Below are 27,402 nucleotides of genomic sequence, written 5' to 3'. Positions count from 1 at the left end.
TACAGCCATGGGAGTTGCAGCAGTTATGGCAGCGTTTTCTTTAGCTATAAATTCATTCTTTAGACAGAAAAGAGGGCGTGCTATAGGGGTTGGGATGTCTATCACTGGACTTGGTGCTATTTATACACCATTAGTAATGAGTGTACTTATGTATGCCTATGGCTGGAGATATGCAGTTCTCATTTTGGGTGCAATATGTCTGCATTCTCTCCTAGCCGCGTGTCTACTCAGGCCAGCAAAATGGTACTTAATAGATCCTCCTCAATCTGAAGAAGAGGAACCCCTAAATAAAGAGTCTGCTGTTGAACTGATAAACGGCAGCATTACAGCCTCCAAAGAAATTGGTAAGATCGGTTTAAAACTAAAGATGCTGAATAATTTTTAGTTTTCATTATCATTATAACATTTCTTATTTGTTTTTTTTTCTTCAGGAATACATTCCTTACCACATCTTGAGCAACAAAATGAAAATGGAGATTTACCATCGAAAAGTATGTCGATGCATGCTCTAACCAATGGCAATAGTTTTCATGATAGAAATGCAGTATCGCATCCAGATATTAGGAAGAATTCTCCTGAGCCACCTTTGGCGGAGTCAAAGTACAAATGGTGGGAATCTCAAGAAATCAATTTGGGAAGCTCGATCAATATATTTCGAGAAACCGAAATTGTGAAAGAAAAGGCAGTTACAAACGAATTAAACAAAGAAAATAAGACACACTTCAAAAAGTTTGTCGACTTTTTTGATTTAACGTTACTCAGTGATCCAATATTTGTGAATATACTAATAGGACTATCGTTTGCATCTTGCGTAGAAACAAACTTTTCACTTTTGTTTCCTATAATACTCAAAGACATGCTTCAATTTGAAACATCCGAAATTGCACAGATCATGGCTATCATTGGATTTTCGGATACACTCTTTAGACTGTTATCCCCTTTTATCGGGGAGTGGTGTAATAAGCCCCCAAGAATTATGTACATGGTTAGTTTACTAGTCATCATCTTTACAAGGACAAGTAAGTATTTTTTTCTTTGATTTATATAGTTAATTCATTTCAAATTGCTCACTAAAATGTATTTTTATAACTCATCAAAATTGAAGTTATTAATAGTTCTAGGAAGGATTAATGTATATGTTATCTAAATTAGTAGTGGGTTACGTCGTGTTAACCATTAACTTTGATTTATGGATTCGGATTCAATAAATAATCACTATAGTTAATGTTTAGTTCGATTATCGAAACTTAGGGATTATCACTAAAATAAACGATGAACAAAATATCAGATAGTAAATAGTGCCCTCAACCAAATCTCGGCCATAGAAGTGCATCTCGAGCACACTCAATAGATCACATTATATTATTGACTCAGTAAATCATAATAAGTTTATATAAATATAAAAGTAAACACTTATTGTCCTAAAACAGATCAGACGAAGGATCTCTACATTCATATAATAGAAACTAATTACCCCCTTATCATAATATTTTAAAACTGCGTTCTAAGATCAACATAATATGTAAACTAACAGTGGCTGTATAAATACAGAAGTTGTAATTATGGAAGATTTCACGTTAGGTAATAATATAATAATAGTTAAAATAAATGAAGGTCGAGCAATAGAATGTGATAAGATAAAATAATATCACAAGAAAAGTAATTAGTTATCATGCATTAATGCATGAGAATATATTACACAACTATTAATTCATTAGATTATTTAAAAATACGAGAAGTTAAACAAAATATGAATTAATGAAATTTGCTTTGATTTTGTAACTGATACCAATAATTATATGGCGAGTTAATATTTTTTCATTTTCGTAAAAAAATACCTATCATTTGAATTTGACTTATTTCCGAATGAAAAATAGATCTAAATTACTTAACTAAATCTATTAATTAATTAATAGCTTTAACTTTAATAAGATGTATTACGATAAAATGTAGTATAATTATTGATTTGTATTTACTGAGATTAATTATTACATTTGTGTATTTATGTCTACATGTCCTTATTACGTCCTCTTGACAACGAACCACGACCTAATAAGATAAATTGTAAATCATAACAAACTATATCTGTATGTTTCAGTAATGCTGTTTACAAATTCCTTTATTGGAATGGTCCTAGTTGCTCTGGCAATCGGAATCACCAAAGGAGTGAGAACAGTCTACATGAACATCATCATACCAAGCTATGTGCCACTAGAACGGTTGCCATTCGCATCTGGTATTCAAATGTTCTTTAACGGCATTGTTATAATTACTATTGGATCCTTTTTAGGTGAGTTCTATTCTTGTTGTCAAAATACTGCTATGCATGCTGTGAATATTTATCAGAAAATAATATCTCTCTACATAGAGCAAAAGTGATTCCAGTGCACAAATCAATATTTTGAAATATGTATATTCATAAAATGCAAGCGTATATAGATGTCATTGTGACTTGATAAAGTCTGCAGATTACTCAATATTTAATTTTTTTCATAACAAATTAAAGAGACAAATAATTTTCTTTTCAGGTCGAATACGTGATGCTTCAGGTTCATATAGAGCACCAATCGTTGTTCTCAATTTTGTTACGTTCCTGACGGTTATTCTCTGGTGCGCCGAATTTTTATACTTCAGAATGAAAAGTAATAAAACAGGGCAATCAAATGAATGAGCAACTTGCTTTCGTATAATTATTATGATATAAATTTACAAGTCTCTGTATATATTTAAATTAATGTACAAACATATTGATAAGTCATTCACAAAAATATTATACGTAGATAATATTTATTTTATCACTTAATACTTATTGTAATATAAGTCTCTACAACTTAATATTAAATTGTACTAGGTAATTATTTACAAAAGTTATTATGTACAAAGTTGTGACCAATATTAATGTAAGTAAATAAAATTAGTTATAGAAATAATATTTTTTTATAAATAACTTCTTGTTTACAAATTTGATTCACGCACCAAATTGAACGTTATTCAATAATTGTAATTTGGTCTGCAATAAGGAATTTTCTCAGTATTTCCAAATGAAAATCATATTACTTATAACAATGGCTCTTATGAAAATCTTATAATAAACACACTTTACATACTCCAACTCTACCTAACTACAAATCTTCACATGAAATGTTTGTTGTTATTTTACGTGAAAGGAGTACCTAAGCAATTATTATTATCTGGACTTATAATCAATTCAAATATATACAAAAAATATATATCTGAATTAATTTTAATCTACAGACCGTGTAAATTTTAATCTTTTAGGAAATATTTCCTTTAACAAGACACATAAATACACTACAATTATAGTGTAAAACATTTTATAAATAGGTAGTACATTTAGTTTCTACATTAGACTACTTTGGACTTATATGACAATACAAGTTAAAAGGGCGCTTATCTATGGTAAAGCAGCACTTTAACTGCATAAAATCCACTTAGTCACTTCACAGTTTTAAAGTTATTTTATCACTTGAATATTATTACCAAGCAATTAAAAATGTCACTATCACATATTAGTCTTCACTTTTAGGGAGTGAAATAAGTCCACATTATCTTCGGGACTCTACATTTTTTGGTTCCTCTTCTTCCTGCAACAAGAAAAAATTGTAAAAAAATGTTTCATTTTAGTCATTAAACCCTCTCCACAGAGAATTGGAAATAATACACTCCTAGAGCATTGTATTAAAAATGTCGTACAATGAGAGAAGACAATGTATGTATAATGTGTAGAAATTATTACCTCATTTCCGTCAGAATTGCTTTCAAATGAATTATTTTCAGTAAACATTCGATTCTCCAAGTTGTTAACTGTAACAACAAATAATACACATGAGACAATATGCAAGACACATACCAATGTAATTTATGTAATACAAACTAAGCCATCACTTATATAATATTGTGTCAAAATGTAGATATTAATCTAAAAAGATGTATATTATGTTAGTTACATTTAAATGTTCTCAGCCATGACAGTTGTCAGCTAAGCCAAGCGTATAATTAACGGTATTATTATTTTATATATTAGACATATTATAATAAAAGGTAACGTAAGTATGTAACACTTACTAGTTTGATGCCATCCTTTTGAAAAGAGGTATGTTTGATCCCCAAAAGCAGGACGATTGGAGAAACGAGGTGATTTAAATGGTAAATTATCGTAGGATTCATCACTGCTGGATGATTGAGATTTTACTTTCTTATTGTATTCATACTCATTTGAGGAATTGGATTTCTCCCGCCATGGTTTAGATGTCACTACATATACTTTTTCTTTTGTTAAAGGAGATATAGATGTTTGAATATATCCCCAAGGTGGAGGAGTGGTTGTTACCTTTCTAAACTTTGATGCAGCAGTGTAAATGTGAGGTTTATAATCATCATATGATTCTTTGCTCTTCTCACTTTGATGATTTGTTTTAGTGCGTTCAATTGTATTGTATTGCTTAAATGGTTTCGGTGAAATGCTGCTCTTATTTTCCCTGACCACGTGTTGTATGCTACTTGAACCTTCGTGGTCGTAAATATCGTAATTGTAAGTATTAGCTTCCGTTGGCATGCTTGTTATCGGGCTTAACGTTGTCAAAAAATCATCAGGAATTTGTTTCGAGTACTTTTCATTAGACCTTGATTTTGCTGGAGCCCTGAAGTCTTTAGAATATTCTTGTTGTGTCCAATCATCAATGGTATGTTGTAACTTTATAATGTCGAATGGAGGTTCCTTGACATCATAGAAATCATTTACTGGAGGCGTGTTTAAGGGATCCGAATTATAATATTCTGTTACAGTAGATGTTGGTACTTCAGTAGTTGACATAAAACTTTCATAACTTTCCGTACTTGCATTTAAAATATTTGTTTCGGTTTTAGTATGGACCTTTCTAGGTTGGGCTTCTTTTTCTGAAGCTAGCGACCACTCTTTAAGATCATAATAATTATCGTTGTCTTGATGCCCGCTTGTATATGGAACAATTATTTGAACAACTTTAGACCTGTTGATGTTTTGTTCCTTTTTTGCAGGTGATATTTCTTGTGAAAAGTAATTCCTACTTTCATCCCAAGCACTTGTTAATGTTGAATCTTGGGGTGTTTCCGTGGTTGGAATTTCATCATATATTTCATATTCTTTTTTATTTCTAGGCGTAGAAGAAGTAACAAAGTTGGCAAAGTTTTTGTGGGGAGCACTAGGCTTCAGATATAGTAATGGTGAATCAATGTGCTGTAAATTACTCTCCGTGCGATATTTATCAATATCTTCATCTTTTAATCCTCTTAAATCAGCAAACACTGGCCTGTGATTTGATGGAACACTGAATGGTTGTTTTAATTCTGATGGTAGTATAGTATCATATAAATCATTTGCATAGTCAACTCCAGTACTTTCAAAACTAGAATCGGAATTCGTTTTTGATGCCGAAATGTGGTCTTCCGAAGCTTGTGGAGTAATATCATGATTATCATCAACAACAAAACTATTTGGAATATTTCTATACGACTTTGTCTGATTGGTTTTGGAAGTATCAATATCAATAATAGGCGACTGAATGACAGTATGTGGATATTCTATAGAATGTACAAATTCAGCAATGGGAATACTTTTAGCAATGTTTACGTTATTCAAATGTTGTTCGATATTACTTATTTCTTTAATATTATTTGACAAATTATTTAGCGGTAAACGTCTAAATGGTCGTGCATTAAAAATAGGTGGCAAAGGTGACACACTTAAATTTGGCAATGCAACCGGTTGCAGTGTATGTATGTGCCTACCTCTATTTAAGCTAAATGGTGCTGGATTAGCTAGAGCTATTGTGGAATTAGTATTTTGGTAAATGGGCTTACTATCCGGTAAAACTTCTGTTTTAATTTTTAATGATTCAGCACCAGTGATCGAATATGGAATATCTAAAGCATATGTATTAACTATAGGTTCTCCATATGAGTTTTTAAAACCGGTAGGTGATTCCACTTTAGGTAATTCAAATTCAGTCGATGGTTTAAGTGTACTAATATAATTACTATGATCCGTTATTTGATTATTTATCTGATAGTGAGAAAAACTTGATGTAGAAGTAGGAGGTTGTTGAGTTACAAATATCGAAGAACTTGGAATATAAGATGAACTCGGTACACCGTATGATGAACTCGGATTTCGGAAAGAAGAACTAGAACCAAAAGAATTACTTGATACTTCGTACGAAGACGTTACAAATGGATTATTACTTGAAAGAGAATGTGTACTTAAAGAAGATTCGTGTGGTATTGTGACAGTGTGAGTTGGGCTTGGAGGTCCATAGGTTGAGCTTATAGTACTGAAGCTTTCTTTGTATACTTGTTGAGGTAGCCCATAAGTGGCATGCGAGCCATCGGTAGTAAATGGCGTCTGATCCGACGTCTGCTTGTTAAATCTTTGAGGCACATTTTGAATTGTATTATACACATTAGAGGAAGCGGTTGGAATGGGTGAACCATATGTTTGTTTAATATTTTCTCTTTGATTTTTAGCTGACAAATCGTATCTAATTACAGGTATCCATGGTGCTAAATTACAAGGATTGCAATTTTTTTGAACTTGTGGTATGTGATAATTGTTAGTATTTGCGTCATCGGAAGTCTGCTGCGAGGGAAATAGCCATTGTGATACTTTTTGGAAAATAGTTGGCGATGGAGTAGTTGTAAAAGGATGCGGCGGAGGAACAAAATTGAAATTGTACTGTTTGTAAAATGGTGCGGGAAACTTAAAATCACTAGGTGGAGAAATAGGGGGTAGTGGAGGTTGAGGCGGTGGAGGTACTTGATACTGGTAGCCGAAGTCGACGTTTTGATGCTGCGACCGGCCTGCTCCCCCGTGGAATGGCACAGGAATAATGGGTAGTGGCGGAGGCGGTGGCGGCCTCAATAATTCTCCAAACTGTGATGCTTCGTTTCTGTTATGGTATGTGTGGTCAATTGTTGTTTCGCAGCTGCATCTTGCAAATATGGCAACTAGTAACACTGGAACTGCCTGAAATAGAAAAATGTTCATCTATTACTTACTAATTTTATTTAGTAGAGAAATTGCTTTAACCGTTCATTTTGTAATTAGTTAGAAAATTAGAGAAACACGCGCCACACTGCCATTGTAACTACTTCCCACAAGTTATTCTTTGCACTTTTCTCTTTCCCATACTATACTGTTGATAAATGTCGACGGAAGAAAATGCTAGTTACTATTATTACTAAATCATAATAAGCTTAAATTATTAATTAGGTAATAATTATACGTGCCATCTTTATATCATATTAATTAATTTTATGAAATATAAAAAATAATGTAATTTATAGAGTAATATTCAGATTTGAAATAAAAATTCATGTAGAGTCAACACAATAGTCTGCTTAATTCTCGGAATATTTGGAGTTGGAGAAGGAAAGCAGATATTTAAATTATATTTGGCTCAGGCGAATCTCGACCTAATAATAAAAATGTATGCGTGTACTAGAGTACACACGTAAGAAGTGAAACTTCTTTATGACCTTAAAAATGTCACGAGTATGGCGTAACGCAAAAATGTCACGCGTACGGCGTAACGCAAAAATGTCACGCGTACGGTGTAACGCAAAAATGTTACACTAAATTTTTGTCCAACCCCGATAAAGAAGTTTCACTTCAATTAAATAATAATTAATCCCAGGGATATCCTTTCAATCGAATTATGCTGTAGCGCAAATCTTAAACCTACTACTTATAGTCAATTATTTATTGGTAGTTATAGTATTCTCATAGTAGATAAATTATCTATCCATGCCATTATTTTATATCACTGAAATCGTTCCAAGTAATATTGAATGCATCACTCGTATCGAGAACAAATTTCAAAACTCTTGCCATTCGTTTGGGCACATCACTTGAATAAATACGCGAATAAAAGTGAAATGTTTCTTGATGGGCTACTTGACCACAAACATCACGTAGTTTTGAAGGATTTTCGTACGCAGGAATCGAATTGGTGATCGATCGCATAATAAACAATAAGGTTATGTAAACTTGAAAAGAAACTGAAGTGAAACTGAGCTTTTAAAATATTTTTTCAATCACCGATATAATATTCAAATTGAACTGATTTTAATTTTTATACTTGTATTGTAAAGGTATTTTAGGTGATTAATGACTATTCAAACACAAATAATTTATCGCAATTATTTTGACCCGATGACACTCAACCGAAGCAGTTACTTTTAAAATTGAAATACTTCGATATAATAAACTACAATATATTTATAGCTGAGAATAATAATTCCAATAACTTTTGAGGAACCATTAAAACCACACTGAAATTTAAAAACCAACTAGTAATTTAAAGCTTTTAAAAGCGTGATAAATGAACTAATTAAACGTTTAAATGCTTTGAGATACCTCTTGCTATGTAAGAAGATCTTGTGGTCTTATCATTACGAATTACGTCATGATAACCATCTCTTGAGGACTTGGCCATTAACCTTACTTGAGGAATTCGGAAATTACTATATAAATAACCGTTAATCGTTAAATATTTTTTCCTAACACGATCTTAACATTTAATGCTTCCGTGAAAGAATTATCATATTGTGTAATTTTAGATCTTAATTAATATAATTTAAGGAAGTCTAGCATTTCAACGGTTCACCGTCCATCCGTAGAAAGCAAGCGTTACAATTTATTACAATAATAATTGTAACATTTTAATTATCAATTTTTAAACGAATATATTGTATCTAACTAATTGGGTCGCGGGGAGGTTCTTGTCCTCTACTACCTGTATTTAATAGTATTTTATATCACAATTGTAGAAAACGCAAAGAGGCGAGTTCCTTAATAGTAGTAGATTCAAAAGTCCGTAAATATAACACCCATCGTATTTTCACCTGACTGCGTTTAGAAAATATGTTGTTAGTGATTTGTGTATTTCTTTGTCACATCCTGTAGCGCTAGTGCAAGACTGTGCTAGATAATAGAGATGATGAAGTGCGAATTATGAACATCACGCTGGATTTATTATATATTTATAGATTTTTGTTATATTTTGCGGCATTTTGATTACTACATATACTTACCATCACATGGTTTTTCCAAAATCTATTAATAATGTGGTTTAATGAATTCATATTTAAATATTTTACCCAGTCGTGTTTTGAAAATTATTATTTTTCACGAATGCTAATGCAACAAACTTGAAAAATTTCATAACGACTACGAAAAATATTATGAAGAATGATTCATTCATGAAAACAAAACTATATTAAGGTATTTATAATCTCGTTTTAAAGGTCAAAAGGAAGACCAATGACCCCAACAAGTTCGCACGCTTCTACCATTACTTTTACTTAATTACACCACAAATCGCTATTCCTATGTCATAAGATCATTTTCTTCAGTCGAAAGTGAAAACTGGGTTAAGGTAATAACTTTATGTTGAAGAACAATGGTTTTGAATAATATGAGATAATTTGAATTTTGCATTCCACGTTTGTTACTTTTTATACAAAAAAGTGAAGTTTTTTGTTATAAAATATAACTTTGCAGTTCTTTTTAATTGGTAATCTTTTATTTGAGTATATTTTTTTATAACAGCTTATCAAGAGTTATTTTTAATTTTTAAGTTTCGGAAGTGTTACCTACTTGTTATAATAAATTTTAATTTTACAATTTATAACATCACTTTTACCAAATTGTTACACAATTTTAAAATTCTTATAAAATCTTAGAGCTTATGATATAAATAATAAAATAAAAAAAATAAAAATCTTTATTTACCAAAAAAGCAGTACATTACAGTTTTATAGGAGATCCAAACTAGGCTGTTGCCTGTGTCTTGGATCTAAGAAATGTTATACAGGTCTCTAAAAAATCTAAAGTTTAGTTACATAGGAACACTTTGACATTAAAATAGAAATATTATTTATTCAACAAAAAGTGTGATTGTGTATAAGAGGGTCGTGTGTGATTGTGTATATGAGAGTCTATACTTTAATTAACAGTCTTCTTATGAACTACTACTACTTCTTATGAACTAATACTTTAATTAACAGTCTTCTTATGAATATCATCGTACTATTAACTTTAAAAAAAGATATTACGGCTCTATATTTCTTTGAAATTCATGTTTAATTCAATGACATAGCATTCCAACAAGATATAATTGATAAGGAAGGTTACAGGTCAATTTAGAGACATTCTCGTGAGTATATGAGATGAAAAATCTGTACAATTAGAAACCTAATGCGCCTTTTAAACTCTTGTCAGATTAATGTTTCACGAAGAGAGTTGCCGGAAAATTTCAATGAATAAAATCTCAAATGTGTTAACTTGATCTACGTATTTTAACAAAATAGTACGTAATCAGTTTTTATCAAAATCTATATTACCTGTAGGTATTAAGTGGTAGGATTTTAATGACCAGGCCAGGTAAAGTTTATCTGGATAACCCGTAATTATATGTTACAAAAACGACCATTTAGGGACATTTACGCACTTGAAGAAATTATTTTGATAAAAGAAACAGTAGTAAATCATATAGAAATCGGATGAAAACATGGCGTTTGCGCTAAAAACAGGAAATGGAGGTTAATGGCTGGAAGATGATTTGTCGTTTTATTTCATGTCCGGATTTCGTGTTACTTGCATCTTGTCATGCACATCGGTTATTATGTGTGTGAAAATAATATACAAATGTATGCTATTATAAAAACACGAGAGAATCTCAGTGGGCCAGTATGTCTTACTACGTACTATTATGGTAATTAACACAGGTAATTAATAACTAGTTCATAGACATCTTACAGAGTATGGCGGTTTTTAATATTGGTTTTTGACAGGGAACCATTAAATACCATATTTTTGTATGAAAATAAAAAAATATGCACATTTTTAAGAACATACATTTCTCAAAATACCTTCATAATTATAATCTCTTTGTATCATCCTACAAACAATTAAATGCTATGTACGGAACCTGACAAGGACTATTAGCCTTGCCGAAAACATAAGGTCGTAAATACTTATACAAAATATCCAAATTCAAGAAATACCTCAAATTGGTACTTTTACAATTTTTATAACCAGTATTAGATAACATATAAAGTATTACCTCACTATTACGCAAAATCTAGACACGATACATTTATTTCGTGTATTATTTTTTGTTTATAATATAATTTGATTCAGAATAAAGCTATTTTTACATTTGCGGTATTAACTTTTACAGTCTGAGCTATTACATTTTTTAATGCGCTACATTATACTTATTTAAATACGAAAATATTATAGTATAAAACATAGAATAGGTACAATAAGTAGATAATGTTAAAATATTTTACAAAAAATAAAGTAACTGCTCGATATTTAATTTACACTACTAAGAAAGTACCTATAAGAAGAAAATAAGAAGATAGGAACATAAAGCCAAAGGTCTTGGAACTTGAAACCATTGTGCTATTCTCGATATAACACCATAAGCCACACTCACACCTTGTGATAAAGTACCTAATCGAAGCCAAATTGAAAAAACCTTAAAAATTATAATGCTCAAATCGATGTTGTATGGTTAGTTGATTACTTTGATATTTTATCGATACATTTTGAGATCACATCACGTTCGATTTCAATAAAAAACGAAAGTGACCATCGCATTCCTATATGGTCATTCGAAATTATAGCTGAATCATTCAATGTTTATCTTGAAATCCCATAGTGTACAATCTCATAATAATTGATTCAACGATCAGGATCTACTTCAAAAACTGACAATGAACCTTAAAAAAAGTTTATTTTTTCTTATCACAAAATACTGAGAGCTTATATACGTATAAATATAAAGTTTTATTTGTCTGTTACCTACCTATACCTATACTTGTGAATGGGCAAAGTTTGTCATAAATCTGCAAATGGATGTTATGTTACATTTGTATACGTAGTATATTATTATTAGTCTGTGGTTACATATACATAAATGGTCAGGCATTAAGCTAACATCCGTTCATTTAGAGAAAATAATCATTATTACATTAGGAAGGTGAAAGGTCTATTTTTATAACCATAAAATACATCAAATATGTTCCGCTGCATAATCTATTTTAAAAGTATGAAAGAACTTATACTTTTAGAGTTCTAACCGTGTGACCTAGTTTCATTAGACTTGGGGTTTAAGAGGGCGTATAAAGCCAGATAATTCTACGATTAAGCCCCGCCCATTACGCGCCATGCCGCGCGCCCTCACAATACCCTCATACACCCGGCTCATCCAACGTACGTAAAGTTCATCGCACGCTAAATTATACACAATATTCTTCGCTCGTTCAACGCGTATTTTCGGTAGTTAGTAGGTATGTTGTCTAAAATAATTGTATAAAACAGTGAAGTTGAAATCATCACAAATTATGTAATATGTCTTTTTATTATTATTTGTTTATAATTATTAATGATAATCTATACATGTTATAAAACAATAAAAAAACTGTCTGTATGTAATATATAAAAAAAAACAATATTAGGGAAACAGTATAGAGCACGAATCCGTAAAAAAAGTCTGTCGAAATAGCGAGTATAGATACTATTTTTAAATAAACATACGCAGTCGACGACACACATTCCTCCAGAACTTTATTTTGATTAATTTGGTTATAGTCCATTGAATGAGTCCCTCCAAGGGGGGTCTAGAGTGCGTGAGTTAGTAACGTAAGATGTTTCTTCGGAAACATGTCAAGAGTCCCTAGGTAATAAACATACTAAAACCCCGGGCCACTAGGAGGAGCCCCGGAGTGGGGGGAGGGGGGAAATGGGTCCATTTTTTTCATTTTTCGCTTAAATCTCAAAAACGGTACATGTTAGAGAAAAACTTTCAAGGAAAAATTAAAAGGCCATAAAATTATCTACAAGTTGTACCTGAATCATTTTTTCCTATATCCTACCGTTTCTGAGTTATACGCAGTAAAACATGATTTTGGCTCAAACAATTTCAACATCAATCGATCAAAAAATATTTCTTTCTTCCAAAAAACTCAAATGTGCAACTTGTGACCAGTACTGATAGATTGCTCTTAATTAGGTCTATAATTGGTAAAATAAACACATTCCTCCATGGAAGCCTTTAGGAGGAATCGATTGTCAAAATATTATATTAGGGCAGTTTGAGTTACTGAACTTGATCTTTTTATTTTTTTCTTCCAAAAAACTCAAAAGTGCAACTTGTGACCGGTACAGATAGATTGCTCATAATTAGGTCTATCATTGCTAAAAATACCAGATTCCACCACGGAGGCGTTTACGGGGAATTGAATTTTATCAGGGTAGTTACGATACATGAACTTTTTATTTTTTTTCTTCCAAAAAGCTCAAAAGTGCAACTTGTGACCGGTACAGATAGATTGCTCATAATTAGGTCTATCATTGATAAAAATACCAGATTCCACCATGGAGGCGTTTACGGGGAATTGAATTTTATTAGGGTAGTTAGTTAAAAAGTTCATGTATCGTAACTACCCTAATAAAATTCAATACCTCCTAAAGGCCTCCATGGTGGAATCTGGTATTTTTATCAATGATAGACCCAATTATGAGCAATCTATCTGTACCGGTCACAAGTTGCACTTATGAGTTTTTTGGAAGAAAAAAATAAAAAGATCAAGTTCAGTAACTCAAACTACCATAATATAATATTTTGACAATCGATTCCTCCTAAAGGCTTCCATGGAGGAATGTGTTTATTTTACCAATTATAGACCTAATTAAGAGCAATCTATCAGTACCGGTCACAAGTTGCACTTTTGAGTTTTTTGGAAGAAAGAAATATTTTTTGATCGATTGATGTGGAAATTGTTTGAGCCAAAATCATGTTTTACTGCGTATAACTCAGAAACGGTAGGATATAGGAAAAAATGATTCAGGTACAACTTGTAGATAATTTTATGGCCTTTTAATTTTTCCTTGAAAGTTTTTCTCTAACATGTACAGTGCGACACAAAAGAGATGAAAATAAATGAGGGCGCCACCGTCGCTCATATAGCAACACTGATACTGCGACGCAAGCGATCTTGATACTATAGAATAAAAATCCAAAAATCTATATAATATAATCTAAAATAAATACCGCGATTTAAACCGTTATAATTGTTTCATTGTAGCAATAGTGTAATTTAAGACAAAAATACATTAGTATTTTAATTGACCTACCTAGGTCAAATTTTACTTAAATGTATTTGGAATTAGTTATTTTATAAAAATCGGTCAAGTGTTTAGACTGCAGAGGCGCACATAGAATCAAACATACAAACAAACAAGCATACATGCAGCTCAAACACATTACCCTCTTTCTGGGTCCGTCGGGTAGAAAAAAACAAGGCGATTTGAAAACCACATATTTTTATTTTTTTTGTAGATAAATTTTGTACATTAATATAATTCATCAAAATCTAAATATTCTACTCCTTCAAAGGACTGATCATCACTCTGTTTCGAAGTACTGGCAAGAGGGTACGGGGCATCTTCAGTATCTGTAAATATGATACAGTAAATATGATTTTTTTCTTATGGTTTGATTGATTAATAGATAGATAGCTGTATGAAAACAGTTATCACTATACTATGTAGTAAAATCTAAACTAGGTACTTTATTTGAGGCTGGTTGGATTGGATATAACTTCTTGACTCAAATTGTGCTGGTCGCACTATAAAAACTAGTTTTTGTTTACATACAAATAACCTCAAATTAAATTGAGAAAACGTAATAATCGCCATACATACATACATTAAACACTCGTCACTAATGGAATATTCTATTTTACGTAGTACTGAGCAAAAATAAATGGAATCTCACCGGTATATTCTGCTGTACGTTTGTAAACGTTTTCCAAATCAGTCAATAAATTTCCAGCTTGAAATTCGGACAAACACCGAATAAAAACTTTATACACCACATCACGGACACCGCTACGTTTAACCTTTTTCGTGATGTCTCCTTTTTTATTTAAATTTCTTGATCTAAATAACAATTTTATCTCAATAATTCTCCACTTCACGAAAAAAACAACAAATTTTTATTCAACTTGACAGCTACATTGCCAATTCAGGGTTGCCAGGTAATGAAAAACGAATTAGTTCCAAAATAATTAATTTCATCTCTTTTATGTCGTACTATACCGTTTTTGAGATTTAAGCGAAAAATGAAAAAATGGACCCATTTTCCCCCTCCCCCCACTCCGGGGCTCCTCCTAGTGGCCCGGGGTTTTAGTATGTTTATTACCTAGGGACTCTTGACATGTTTCCGAAGAAACATCTTACGTTACTAACTCACGCACTCTAGAACTTTTTATTCAATGGACTATTAGATTGTACGACATTTTTCGACTCAGCAATTATTCTAAAAATAAAAATAAAAATTATCCTTTATAAAATATTACAAAGTTCTTCGAAATTTACGTATTATTTTATCGAGAGCTGGTAACTTTAGCAGGTACCTTTCTGGAGTATTTTTTTCTGCGTGGCAATAGTCAGTAGACACAGGTTGAGAGTGAGGGTCCACATTTTCCAAATTTAAAATTGTTCTGTGAAATTAGTAAATTACTTTCAAACAGGGTCAATTTGATTGATTGCATTTGCAAGGCGACCGTAGGAATTAGGTACCTACATAACTAAGTATAAAAAGTGTCTTTGTAAATTGTAGGTACCCACTATGAATGTAGGTATCTATAAATATCGTCGCATGAATACTCAACTCGCGGAAACGAATTTACAGAATTTACACAAATAATAATATCCAAACTCGCCTGTATAAACTTTCTCAAATGAATCTATAGTTTAGGTGGTCTGTTGCGGTTCTGCATCAGGTGTTTCAGTTTTCAAAATAAATTATTATTTTATATTTCCCGGATAATATAATAGTACCTACACAACAAAATAACTTTCATTCAAATCCGTCCAGTAGTTCCGGAGATTAGCGTGTACAAACAAACAGACAAACACAGACAGTTTTTTTTATTTACGGGATAAAACTCATCCTATGACCTTTCTCAGGTCTCAAGCTATATCTGCACCAAAATTAGAGCCCAGACATACATACAGACAGACATACAAAAATTCTAAAAACTATATTTATGTATAGATATGTACTACATATTACTATGTAATACAGATTATGAATATATTATATATATACATATACATATGTATATTATAAAAAAATACCTATTCAATGTAAGTACAGTTTTGACTTTCGTACGAATTTGTTATACCTATGTATAGATGTTATGTATGATTATCTAATACAGATTGTAAATATAATATATATGTACTATTCACAACCGGTTTACATATTATTTATATTATTATTTACTGGAGCGAACATAGGATCTGCCTATAGTAATAATAATAATATAAATCTTTCTTGACTTGATTGATTGCACCGCGACTGTAAGAATTAGGTACCACTATGAATTTTATTTACCTATCTATAGTTGCTGCTGCTATCGCGTCAATACTCAGCCCGCGGAAATTATTTTACAGATACTAAACTTTCTCAAATAGGTAAATCAAGACTTATCTTTTTATATTATAATTATTATTTATTAATATTATAACAATACTATTATATTATACATTATATACATTATTACCTTCGACATTTAGTTATCTTTTCAATTTGAACCTTCTTTAGTTCTCGTTTCTTAAGTCTTTTCATTTTGTTGTTTACCATTTTCAACAAATCAATATTCGGCGTAATTATAAAACACGGCGCAGCAATTTTAGCGTGGTCTACTCGTCTCAACGGAGCGATAGCGTCTGATGTATGAAATAGAATTATGTTTTTAGCTCCCGGAACGTGCGATGGAAGATGATTTCTTGCGTAATTAAAAATATAGTAAGCGCCAAAAGTGTTTTATCGTGATTAAACCAAAACTAAAAGTAATTACACAAAATGCTCTGACAAATATCTTGCAAATGTTTTAATATAATTGTTTATGAAAAAAAAATCATAATAAGTATTACCATGTCCAGTAAAAAACGTAAAAGTGTGAAATTTAGAGGTAACTTCGTGAATTTTTTCTATCGAGTCAATTTCAATATTTTATGTTTTTGATCTGACAATATAATCGAAAATATCATCAAGTTTTACATAATATATTTTATTTTTTATATTTGGTCTTGAATATTACACGTATCAACTAAAAGTTGATTGGTGATTTGACTTTATACGCGCCCTTAATGAAACCTATAGGCACTCAAATATTATGGTATGTTTGGTTATTCTATTATCAAAAATGAAAAAATACATTACAAATCGTCTGCTTGTTCTCCGAACTGACTTCACTGTTTAGGGAACAGATGTAGAAAAAGCAAAGGCCACATTAGTTTTATTTTATGTTCTTATCCGATTTACACACTCTGTATCGTAATATAATAAAAAAAATATAATTATTTCACCTACAATGTTTAATTTTATCTTCACGTGTGTAGTGTTAAAAACTATTCAGTAATGCTTAATGAATGGTTTGTAACTGTAATTATCTATCACTACGATTAACCGGTGCTTGACGCGATAATTTTCTTTATTTACATAGATTTCCGCGCTTTGTTTAAATTGCTATGTTACATAACTGATGAATGACAATGAAAAAAATTTACGCACTAGTACTTACTATAATTATTCACATTCCAACATTATGATCGTGATGTATATTTCACGTATGCATAACCAATATTTACAATTATTATTTTTAGAAGATCAATTTTCGTATGAATTTTATAGAATACAAAGTAATTTAACTGATAATAAAGTTTAAGGCAGTGAGAAAATATAACTATTTTCATTCCATTTAAGTAATCTAAGCTATCGTCCTTTTTTTGTTTGGCACAGAATTGAACCCGATGGATCTACGAAACGCTCTGTTTTAACAATGATCTTATATGTGTACTAGAGTGTGATGACCCAAACAAATTAACCGATTAATATGACGAGATTTTATTTGAATCGTTTCATGCGATATAGCATAATAGTTTCCATTTTCTGTGAAAGTCAACGCAACGTATTTGTTTTGAGTTATATTATGCATTTTTCGAAGAATCGTTACTCACTCCCTGAACACTCTGATAGTTTAACAAAAAGAATTAACACGCTCCGTGGCACATGAATTTAAGCAAGCGCCTCGACAATATTATATCTTTTACGAGCTGTGTAGAATCGCACCAAGCCGAAATAGCGGGTGGCTTCTACTACATTAGGGAAAATTACGTTAACACAAAATCGATGTTCGGAAATAGTGAGCAGCAAAAACAATGCACCACGTACCTTGGAGATGCTGCAGCACTCGATGAATTTGCGCCCAATTATCCGATGCGATACACGTGTTTTAATGGCCGCCGCGCGCGCACACAGCAGAGGAGCGGCTCGATCGAATGCGGAAGTACAAGTGTCGACCACAGATTAAGGTCTCGACTGTCGTGGTGCATGACAGTTGCAAAATAATTTGACAACCTTTGTTTGCATACTCTGTGCCAAACATCGATAATAGACACCACGATCAATTACACGGTAACGAAACATCCCGCCCACCAAAATGCCTATGGTATTTTCTGGTCAGACGATAAATAGAACATAATGGGAACGAGAACGATAAGAATGATCCGCATAATTATTGATGATACTTATTGATTACGATAAAAACTAGTTACCTAACTAATTGATTCTGTATAACACGATAGATGTTACACAGACACGATATCTTATTGCTAACGATAACTTAATGTCTAGATACCTTACGATACTAAAGAAAGATAAACGATTTAAGCTAGTCCTCGATTGGTAGAGGGCATAACTTAACCAACGGTCTTTGAATTATATGATTTTTCGCTGTTTTAACTACTGCAATCCGAGCTACACCATCAGAACCGGGTAAAAGATCCACTACTCTGGCAAGAGACCATTGTAGTGGCGCACGATTTTCATCCTTAATTATCACCATTGAGCCTATCTGAAGCGGTTTAGAATCCTTAGTCCATTTGGCGCGTTGTGTTAGTGAATTAAGATACTCGTGTTTCCATTTGGACCAAAAACTCTGGTGAAATGATTGTAACAACTGCCACCGATGAAGCCGACTTATATTAACATTTGATAGATCTTCATCAGGGACAGCTGTCAAAGGCTCTAAGGTAAGGAAATGGCCTGGAGTTAAGACCGATAGATCATTTGGATCCGAACTGATTGCACAAAGCGGTCGCGAATTTAATACTGCTTCGATTTGCACGAAAAGCGTTGTAAGTTCTTCAAACGTAAGAACTTGATCACCAACTACACGAAGTAAATGAGATTTAGCCGCCTTGATTTGAATTTCCCATACACCACCGAAATGAGGAGCTGATGGAGGATTGAACTTAAATTCGATCTTTTCTAAATTAGAAGCTTGATGCATAAGAGACGATAATTGATTTCTTGCACCGATAAAGTTTGTTCCACAATCCGCGTGCATCACGTTACATCGACCACGGCGTGCCACAAAGCGTCGTAACGCAGCTATAAATGCGTCAGTGGACAGTGTAGACACCACCTCGAGGTGTACTGCTTTTGTTGTAAGACAAATAAAAAGACAAAGGTAAGCCTTTTCAATCTTAGCACCTCGATGTGGGCCTAATTTAATACGAAACGGTCCGCCGAAATCGACGCCTACTATAGAAAATGGTTTGACTTGATTAACACGGTATGACGGTAAATCACTCATAAACGGTTGTAATGGCTTCGGATTAGTTCGATAGCATTGTATACATTTGCTTAAACGATTGCGTACAGTACGTTTTGCCGATATGATCCAAAATTGTTGAAGAAGTAAGAAATGCGTAGTATTGATGCCCGGATGCAAGTAGTTACGATGAATGTTGTCGATAATTAAAAACGTTAATGGATGATCAGACGGTAGAAAGGCTGGATGCCTTTGTTCGTATTCTAAACCTGCGCGTGAAATTCTACCGCCCACCCTGAGAATACCTAATCGATCGATAAATGGATTGAGTTTTCGAAAAGGTTTCGATAAAGGTTTGTTCGATTTAAGATTAGCAATTTCGTTGGAAAAGACCTGACTCTGTACATGTTTAACGATTTTTAATAATGCGTTATGTCTTTCAACGTTATTAATGAAATTATTACGATTAGCTTGAGCTGGGATTCTAGAGTTATTGATAAAACGATATACAAATGCCAAAATGTTAACGATTGTTTGAAATGATGAATAACGATTAAGTAAAGAGTCAATTATTGTTGGTTCGATTGGAGCTCTCTCTTCAGCGGAAAGAGCTACCTTCCGTTGCTCCTTCTCCATAACGACCTTCTCCTCATTTGATGTGACAACAGCTGTATCCGTAGGCCAAGTATCACTACCTTGGGTTAACCAGCACGGTCCCGCCCACCATAAGGCATTGTGCACAAGCTCACTCGGAAATAAACCTCGTGAACACAAATCAGCAGGATTATCACCTGAGGATACATGATGCCACCAGTCTGTAGGGGTGATATCCTGTATGTGACTGACACGATTCGCGACAAATGTTGTCCAACGCGAAGAATGAGAACGCAGCCAAGACAAAACGATAGTTGAGTCAGACCACAAATATACAGAATCAACATGAATACGAGAAAGATACGTATCTTTTACAAATTTGTAAAGATCTGATAGAAGAACTGCAGCACAGAGCTCGAGTCGTGGTAACGATGTATGTTTAAGAGGTGCAACTCGAGCCTTAGAGCAAACGAAGAAAACATGAATATTACCAACAGCATCTGTAACACGTAAATAGATGACAGCTCCGTATGCAAGGGTAGAACTGTCACAAAACCCATGTAGCTCATACGATACAGCATCCGTGCAGGTAAGTTGCCGAGGAATTAGAAGTTCACTCAAAAGATTAAGTTGAGTGCGATGTTTGTTCCATGTATTGATGATCTCGTTAGGCGGCGTTTGGTCCCATCCAACACCGAGAATCCACAACTTCTGAATTAAACATTTTGATTGAATTGTGATGGGAGATAAAAAACCTAACGGATCGAAAACCCTAGCGAGTTCACTAAGAATTGAACGCTTAGTACATGGCCGATAAGTAGATTCAATTTCGAAAACGAACGTATCTGTGGATGGATTCCATTTAAGACCTAATACCTTAAGAATTTGATTATCAGAATTGTCTAACGATACAGATCCAGTCAAGCAACTATCACTGGGTAGATCAGACAATAACTGCGGTTTATTACTAGCCCACTTCCTAAGTTCAAACTGCCCACACTTAAAAAGTTTAATAATCTGCGACTTTGCTTCCTGAGCGACCTCTAACGATGAAAATCCGGTTGTGACGTCATCACAATAAACATCAGACAGTAGTACTCGTTTTGCGAGTGGATAAGAATCTCCCTCATCTTCAGCAAGCTGTCGAAGAGTACGGCAAGCGAGAAACGGAGACGAAGCTAATCCATATGTGACTGTATTTAAACGATATTCTAAGAGGGGCTCATCAGGAGAACTCCTCCAGAAAATGCGTTGGTAATCACGATGTTCGTGCGCTACTACAATCTGTCTAAACATTTGACGAGCATCAGCCATGAAGACAACGTTGTGTTCCCTAAAGCGTAAAAGTAGATTTAAAATATTCGGTTGTAGCTTTGGGCCGATAAGTTGTGTGTCATTCAGTGACTTAGAATGCATATCCTTCGCAGAAGCGTCGAATAGAACGCGGAGGCGTGTGGTCGCAGAGTCAGGGCGTAGAACGCAATGATGAGGTATGTAGTATTTTCCTGTGCCAACTTGTGCTACAGGAACCACTGTCATGTGACCACTTTCGATGTAATCAGACATAAAGTCGACATATTGCGATTTTAACAAGGCGTCACGTGACAACCTACGTTCGATAGCATAGAACCTACGCAATGCAACTTCGCGAGAGCCCTCAAATGTAGGTTCTGAATTATTCCTAAATGGAATACGAACAATATAACGCCCGGATTCATCACGTGTGTGTTCTTCAACGAATTTACGTTCGCATAATAACTCATCTGGAGTTAGCATTGAAGTTTGCGGTACTGAATCTAATTCCCAAAAACGATGAACTAATGAATTTAAATCATTATCGATTACAGGCAACGTCTGCAACAGACTACTACATGAAATATTAGTTTTACCTAGAAGTAGCCAACCAAAGATTGAATTAAACGCGGTAGGTTGGTTGACACCTCCCTTGATATGTTGATTAAGAACAGAGTCAGCGAATACATCAGCAGCAAGCAAAATGTCAATGGGACCAGGTATATCGAAACCAGGGTCCGCTAACGGCAACGATTTAATATGGGACCAACTTGATGAATTAAGTTGAGCGATAGGTTGATCGCCACATATTTTAGATATGACGTGCATATCCAAGTTAAATAGAATTCGACCGTTAGTGCCGATAGAACAAGTGACGTCACCAATAATAGGTGCATCCGCTTCCCCTATGCCACTAATTGCCGCGGTTGTTGAAGCCGGCGTTAAATTTAAAAGTTTTACTGCTGATTCCGTTATGAAATTGCTCTGACTGCCCGTATCAAACAGGGCACGAAACGATTGCATATTACCTGAAGCATCCTTAACCTGAACGATAGCTGTGGCTAACAGCACTGTATGATTCGTATGTGACCTTGACACCAGCGACGACCCGATTTGATTTGATTCGATCTTAGTGTTATGATCGCGATGGAGTAAGGTGTGATGTTTACGCTTACACATACGACACGAAAAAATAGATTTGCAATTTTTTAATTGATGTGATGGCTTCAGGCAATTAAAGCACCAATTGTTTTGAGTGGCAATAGCCATACGATCATCAATCGATTTACTAATAAAATTTTGACAAGAAAAAATAGAATGCGACTTATGGCAATACGCGCAGCTACTTGAATAAACTTTAGACTTATCGTTCGAATTACCTCTATTGTTCATAGCAACAAGTGCATTTGAATTGAAACGTTTCATTGATTGATTTTGAATAGTCGAAGGCTTTAAAGATTTGTTCACACCAGAAAAATGTGTATCTCGTAATAAGGCTTCGCATTTGGAACGCAAAAAACCTCTTAATTGATCATAAGACGGCAACTCCACGTTAGAATATTTCTCCTCAAAATCGCGGCGTAAGTTCTTGTCTAATTTTGATAAAATATGGTAAACTAAAACAAAATCCCAACGATCTATCGGTAACTCAATAGATTTTAAAATATTTAAATTTTCATCGAATAAGTCGAGTGACTTTTGAAACTCAGTTGCGTTGTTATGCATGAAGTTAGTGTTTAAAATATCTTGCCAACAAGTAAAAGCTAGTGTTCGTTTACATTTATAGCGATTAATAAGAGCTTCATACGCGTCGCGATAATATTCATGAGTCATAGGGAACGCCTTAACCACCGATAACGCATCCCCGCTAAGAGAAGAAATTAAATAATGAAACTTTTCCGTGTCCGAAATTGACGTTGAGTTATGAATTAAAGAATTAAACGTATCATTAAACACAGGCCACTGCTTGATATCGCCCGAAAAATGTGGCAATGTAATTTTAGGTAAACGGATATTCGATGAATTGATGTTCGAGTTAATCGAATTATTTGTATCATGTTTAGTTAAACTAATATAAATAGACTGTATCTGAAAATATAATTCATCGAATTGTTCCTCAATTTCAGATTCATTATCCGCGTCGTCCGACAGATCGAGTATATTAAAATGAGCATTTTCGAAATTTGAAACGATTTGTTTAATTTCCTGATGATACGATAAAAATAGGTCGTATTGTGAACGATCACTCAAAGCTGCATTACCTATCTCTAACGCCTTCGATAATCTTTTAAGCGCTATAGTACGTTTTCTACGCAATGTCGATAAGTCCTTAGTCGTATAATATTCATCCACCGATTTAGATTTTAATTTTTTCAAAGAACCTAACTTCCGAGTTGTATGTTTAGTTAATAAAGACATCTTGTTAAATTTAAATTTATATATCGAATAAACAAAATGTAAAAACGTTTAAACACAAACAATTAAATAACAAAGTTAATCTTCGATGTAATTTTTCAAACAATGAAATAAAATGAAACAATGAAATTATTATTTCACCTTTACGCATATGAAGTTAAGGATGAAAATCGCATGAAACGGTAATGTGAATGAATACAGATTATAACTTACAATAACAAGTTAAAGTGATGATGCGCTGCGCGAGCCGCTGGAATGTTCGACGTTCGATTGTCAATTTACCCCCGAGTGTTAATATAAAAATGAAATTATTTTATATTACGATTTAACCTAATATTACGTTTTAATATTAGTTATGTAGTTAGGATAAACTGTAACGTGAATGAATTATGTTTTGGAATGTGAAATTACTATAGGCCGATGTAAAATTAAGCACCGATGAAATATGTGATTGCTTAACTAGTTCCTACAATAATTAAACGCTTTTGACTTGTACTTCTGAATATGTATTAAGTTTTAGAATATGAAATTGTTTTAAGCCGTTTGAATTTAAGCACCGATAAAATAAGTGTTTGCTTAAATAGATCTTATAACAACTTCCTACTTTGTTAAACAAAGAACCTAATACGAACGGAATTGAATTTGATTTTAGATTATGAATTACGTGTGACCAGTAATACCATAAGCTTTTGAATATGATAATTGATACGCAAATTCCCGGGTTTCGGCACCAGAAATAATGTAGAATCGCACCAAGCCGAAATAGCGGGTGGCTTCTACTACATTAGGGAAAATTACGTTAACACAAAATCGATGTTCGGAAATAGTGAGCAGCAAAAACAATGCACCACGTACCTTGGAGATGCTGCAGCACTCGATGAATTTGCGCCCAATTATCCGATGCGATACACGTGTTTTAATGGCCGCCGCGCGCGCACACAGCAGAGGAGCGGCTCGATCGAATGCGGAAGTACAAGTGTCGACCACAGATTAAGGTCTCGACTGTCGTGGTGCATGACAGTTGCAAAATAATTTGACAACCTTTGTTTGCATACTCTGTGCCAAACATCGATAATAGACACCACGATCAATTACACGGTAACGAAACAAGCTGGGTGAGAAAATACGCTTTCACGGGCTTAACAAACACATTCCCAGACATAACAATTGGATAGAACAATGATCAGTTCCAAAGCACTCGGCTTTATGATCTAAGTTCAACATTAGCGGTCCGTGAGATATGCTCTGCAGACAAACATCTTCTAATGGCAGGAACACGAATTAAACATTACGACATTGTTTTATAATATCGATTTCACTCTAAATGTAATGTGTTAACAATCTATTTACAATGAATTGGACACAGAACGTACGTATGGAAGATGTCACCATTGCTTAACTTTCATGGTTGAGTATAATAATATATTCCTACTTTCTTTTCTACATTACTTAATCAATACGTATTGTTAGTGTAAATATTATGTAGCAGTTTTTGTAATTATTTGCGTGTTTTTGAACGTTTCTCTCATTGACTGTTATAACCTATACAGATAATATAATTCTATTCCATGTCTTTACAATTTATATATTTTGTACATAAAGTCAAGTACCATAGTATCATAGAACTAATACTGGATAGATCGGAAAATCATAGCTGATAGGTTACAACATAAATGTAACGCAAGGTAGAGACTGATAGAGCTTTGAAGACGTTTTATTAATAGTAACTAGTATAAGCTTTGTAAAAGTAGCTAGCTAGCTTACTAAGCTAATTATTTAGTTTTATTTGTTGAAGTTAAAATAAATCGATTTATCAGAAATTGCATCTCAGTATTAAATAATTACCAGCAGGGCGGACGAACAACTACAACAACTTACTACAAATATATCTACGATCATGAAATCGAAAGTTAAAGTTCAATGCGATGAGCACGGAACTAAGAGATAGTATTAATGGTATAGGAAGTATGCTTTATGTATAAAATAAAATCATTTACTATGCTGACTTCTTCTGGTGTTGGGAAAAGTCATTGGTATAGCCGAGGTTATTTGTATGTTATCTCTCTATCTAATATCTCTCTAGATCCAAAGCTTCAAACTTGTAGGCTTCGTTTAGTTCATATTCTTTATTCTAAACATTCGTTTGGTAAATAGTAATATGAAAAAATATATTCATTACATAAGACTTGCGTAGCATAATAATATGATATTATGTTTCACTTTTTACTCACACTAGGTTACAACTTGGTCAATTCTGTGCTGCACTTCCAAAAATTCTCTTAGATGTATTATAATTTATAACCCAGTTATACACAATATTATATTATTTTAATTTTTATCCTATCTTTATTTAATAGCATAAATAATTAAATCTGGTTACTTATGCATATCGTAATATTATTGTGAGAAATTTAATTAATTTTCTTTAAAACGTTTATGACGATTATAAACATTATAATTTATTTGAAACTTTTCCAACCAAGAACATAATAATCTCAAGTCCATCATAAAGCTCTCATAACACAAAGACACTGGTAAACATAATGACTTTGCATTTTGTATAAAAACGTACAATTTCTTTTTCTTATAAAATGACACTGGCGAGTAACAAAATACGTTCATGGAACATTAAAAATATTTTCAAATCACTGTCAGAGCGATGAAATGTTACGCAACGGAAAAAGGTGGTCCCAAAATTGCCGCGAGCTTTAAGTAACCTTCAATATTTACTTTAACAATTTACTTTGGACCTTATCTGTTTGTTTTTAAATTCCTCTATCGAAACATCCGTGTGAATATGAACTTCCACACAATTAGTTTGAACTAATTTAGCTCAGAGTTATCATAAAAAGTAATGATTATACCATAACAATTAATCTTAGTTGATTGGTTAGTGATAGGATGGTTGTAGATGAACTCGTATGGTTGAAATGAACAAATTACAAACAAAAAAAATATTAATAAGAACGTAAATTTAAAGTTATGAACATCAAAAACTGCACTTAGACGAAGACGTAGATTAAACGAGAAACTAAACATGAATGAATTGAAGCTCCCAGGAAGCTTAAATTAATAACATAAAGTGGGTAGATGCGATAAACTTACCGATAGCGTCGCCATTATCTCCAATAATATGATTCAATCACTCAATTTATATGTTCATCACTTTACACCTGTTCACAAATCCAGACGTCACCTTACATAGTTACATTCCTGACTCATATCGCAAGCCATGCCTCACTATAACGTGTTATCAGTGAAGACGTTGATGATGTACAAGCTTGCGGTTAAAGCACGAAAAGTCGGTTCCCACGAGAGAAATGCGTAAGTGAACAATGGTGGAGGCTGCGCGCAAGTCGAAAGGTGGGCAAAAAGCGAATGAGCGCTAGGTGAAGCGGTGCG

The 27,402-nt window shown here is 33.3% G+C and overlaps 2 protein-coding genes across 4 annotated transcripts in view; one reads left to right on the top strand and one right to left on the bottom strand.

Annotated features, from left to right (window-relative positions):
* LOC149482144 (monocarboxylate transporter 9-like) overlaps window positions 1-2,947 on the top strand; it is a 5,651-nt gene extending 2,704 nt beyond the window's left edge. For both annotated transcript variants that reach the window (XM_089704145.1, XM_089704146.1), the window contains exons 4-7: window positions 6-344; window positions 432-1,019; window positions 2,099-2,290; window positions 2,529-2,947. In XM_089704145.1, coding sequence (XP_089560271.1) covers window positions 6-344; window positions 432-1,019; window positions 2,099-2,290; window positions 2,529-2,671 — 1,262 coding nt within the window. In that variant the 3' untranslated portion in view covers window positions 2,672-2,947. The remainder of the gene's footprint in view (window positions 1-5; window positions 345-431; window positions 1,020-2,098; window positions 2,291-2,528) is intronic.
* On the bottom strand, window positions 2,660-27,402 carry LOC149482143 (uncharacterized). Of its 2 annotated transcripts, XM_089704126.1 has the most exons (4): window positions 27,106-27,402; window positions 4,087-7,021; window positions 3,758-3,825; window positions 2,660-3,605 (listed from the first exon to the last, which is right to left on the bottom strand). In XM_089704126.1, the coding sequence occupies exons 1-4, from the start codon at window positions 27,118-27,120 to the stop codon at window positions 3,567-3,569; spliced, it is 3,057 nt and encodes a 1,018-aa protein (XP_089560252.1). In that variant the 5' UTR covers window positions 27,121-27,402; the 3' UTR covers window positions 2,660-3,566. The 2 variants fall into 2 exon arrangements, with proteins under 2 accessions (XP_089560252.1, XP_089560251.1); XM_089704125.1 differs by lacking the exon at window positions 27,106-27,402 and having other exon boundaries at window positions 4,087-7,057.

Source organism: Colias philodice, chromosome 15 (genome assembly GCF_061535455.1).
Source record: "Colias philodice isolate Cphi_HAF_F1 chromosome 15, ilColPhil1 Martin Lab GWU primary, whole genome shotgun sequence".
NCBI lineage: Eukaryota > Metazoa > Arthropoda > Insecta > Lepidoptera > Pieridae > Colias > Colias philodice.
The sequence above is the reverse complement of the archived record's forward strand: the minus strand, read 5'-3'. Positions and strand labels throughout refer to the sequence as shown.

What these genes read in the sequence shown, in the direction of transcription:
- LOC149482143 (XM_089704125.1), bottom strand. Translation starts at nt 7,042, where the DNA reads ATGAACATTTTTCTATTTCAGGCAGTTCCAGTGTTACTAGTTGCCATA. An exon ending in AAAAGGATGGCATCAAACTA is followed by an intron (nt 3,826 to 4,086) that starts GTAAGTGTTACA and finishes TTGTTGTTACAG; the next exon opens with TTAACAACTTGGAGAATCGA. An exon ending in GCAATTCTGACGGAAATGAG is followed by an intron (nt 3,606 to 3,757) that starts GTAATAATTTCT and finishes TTCTTGTTGCAG; the next exon opens with GAAGAAGAGGAACCAAAAAA.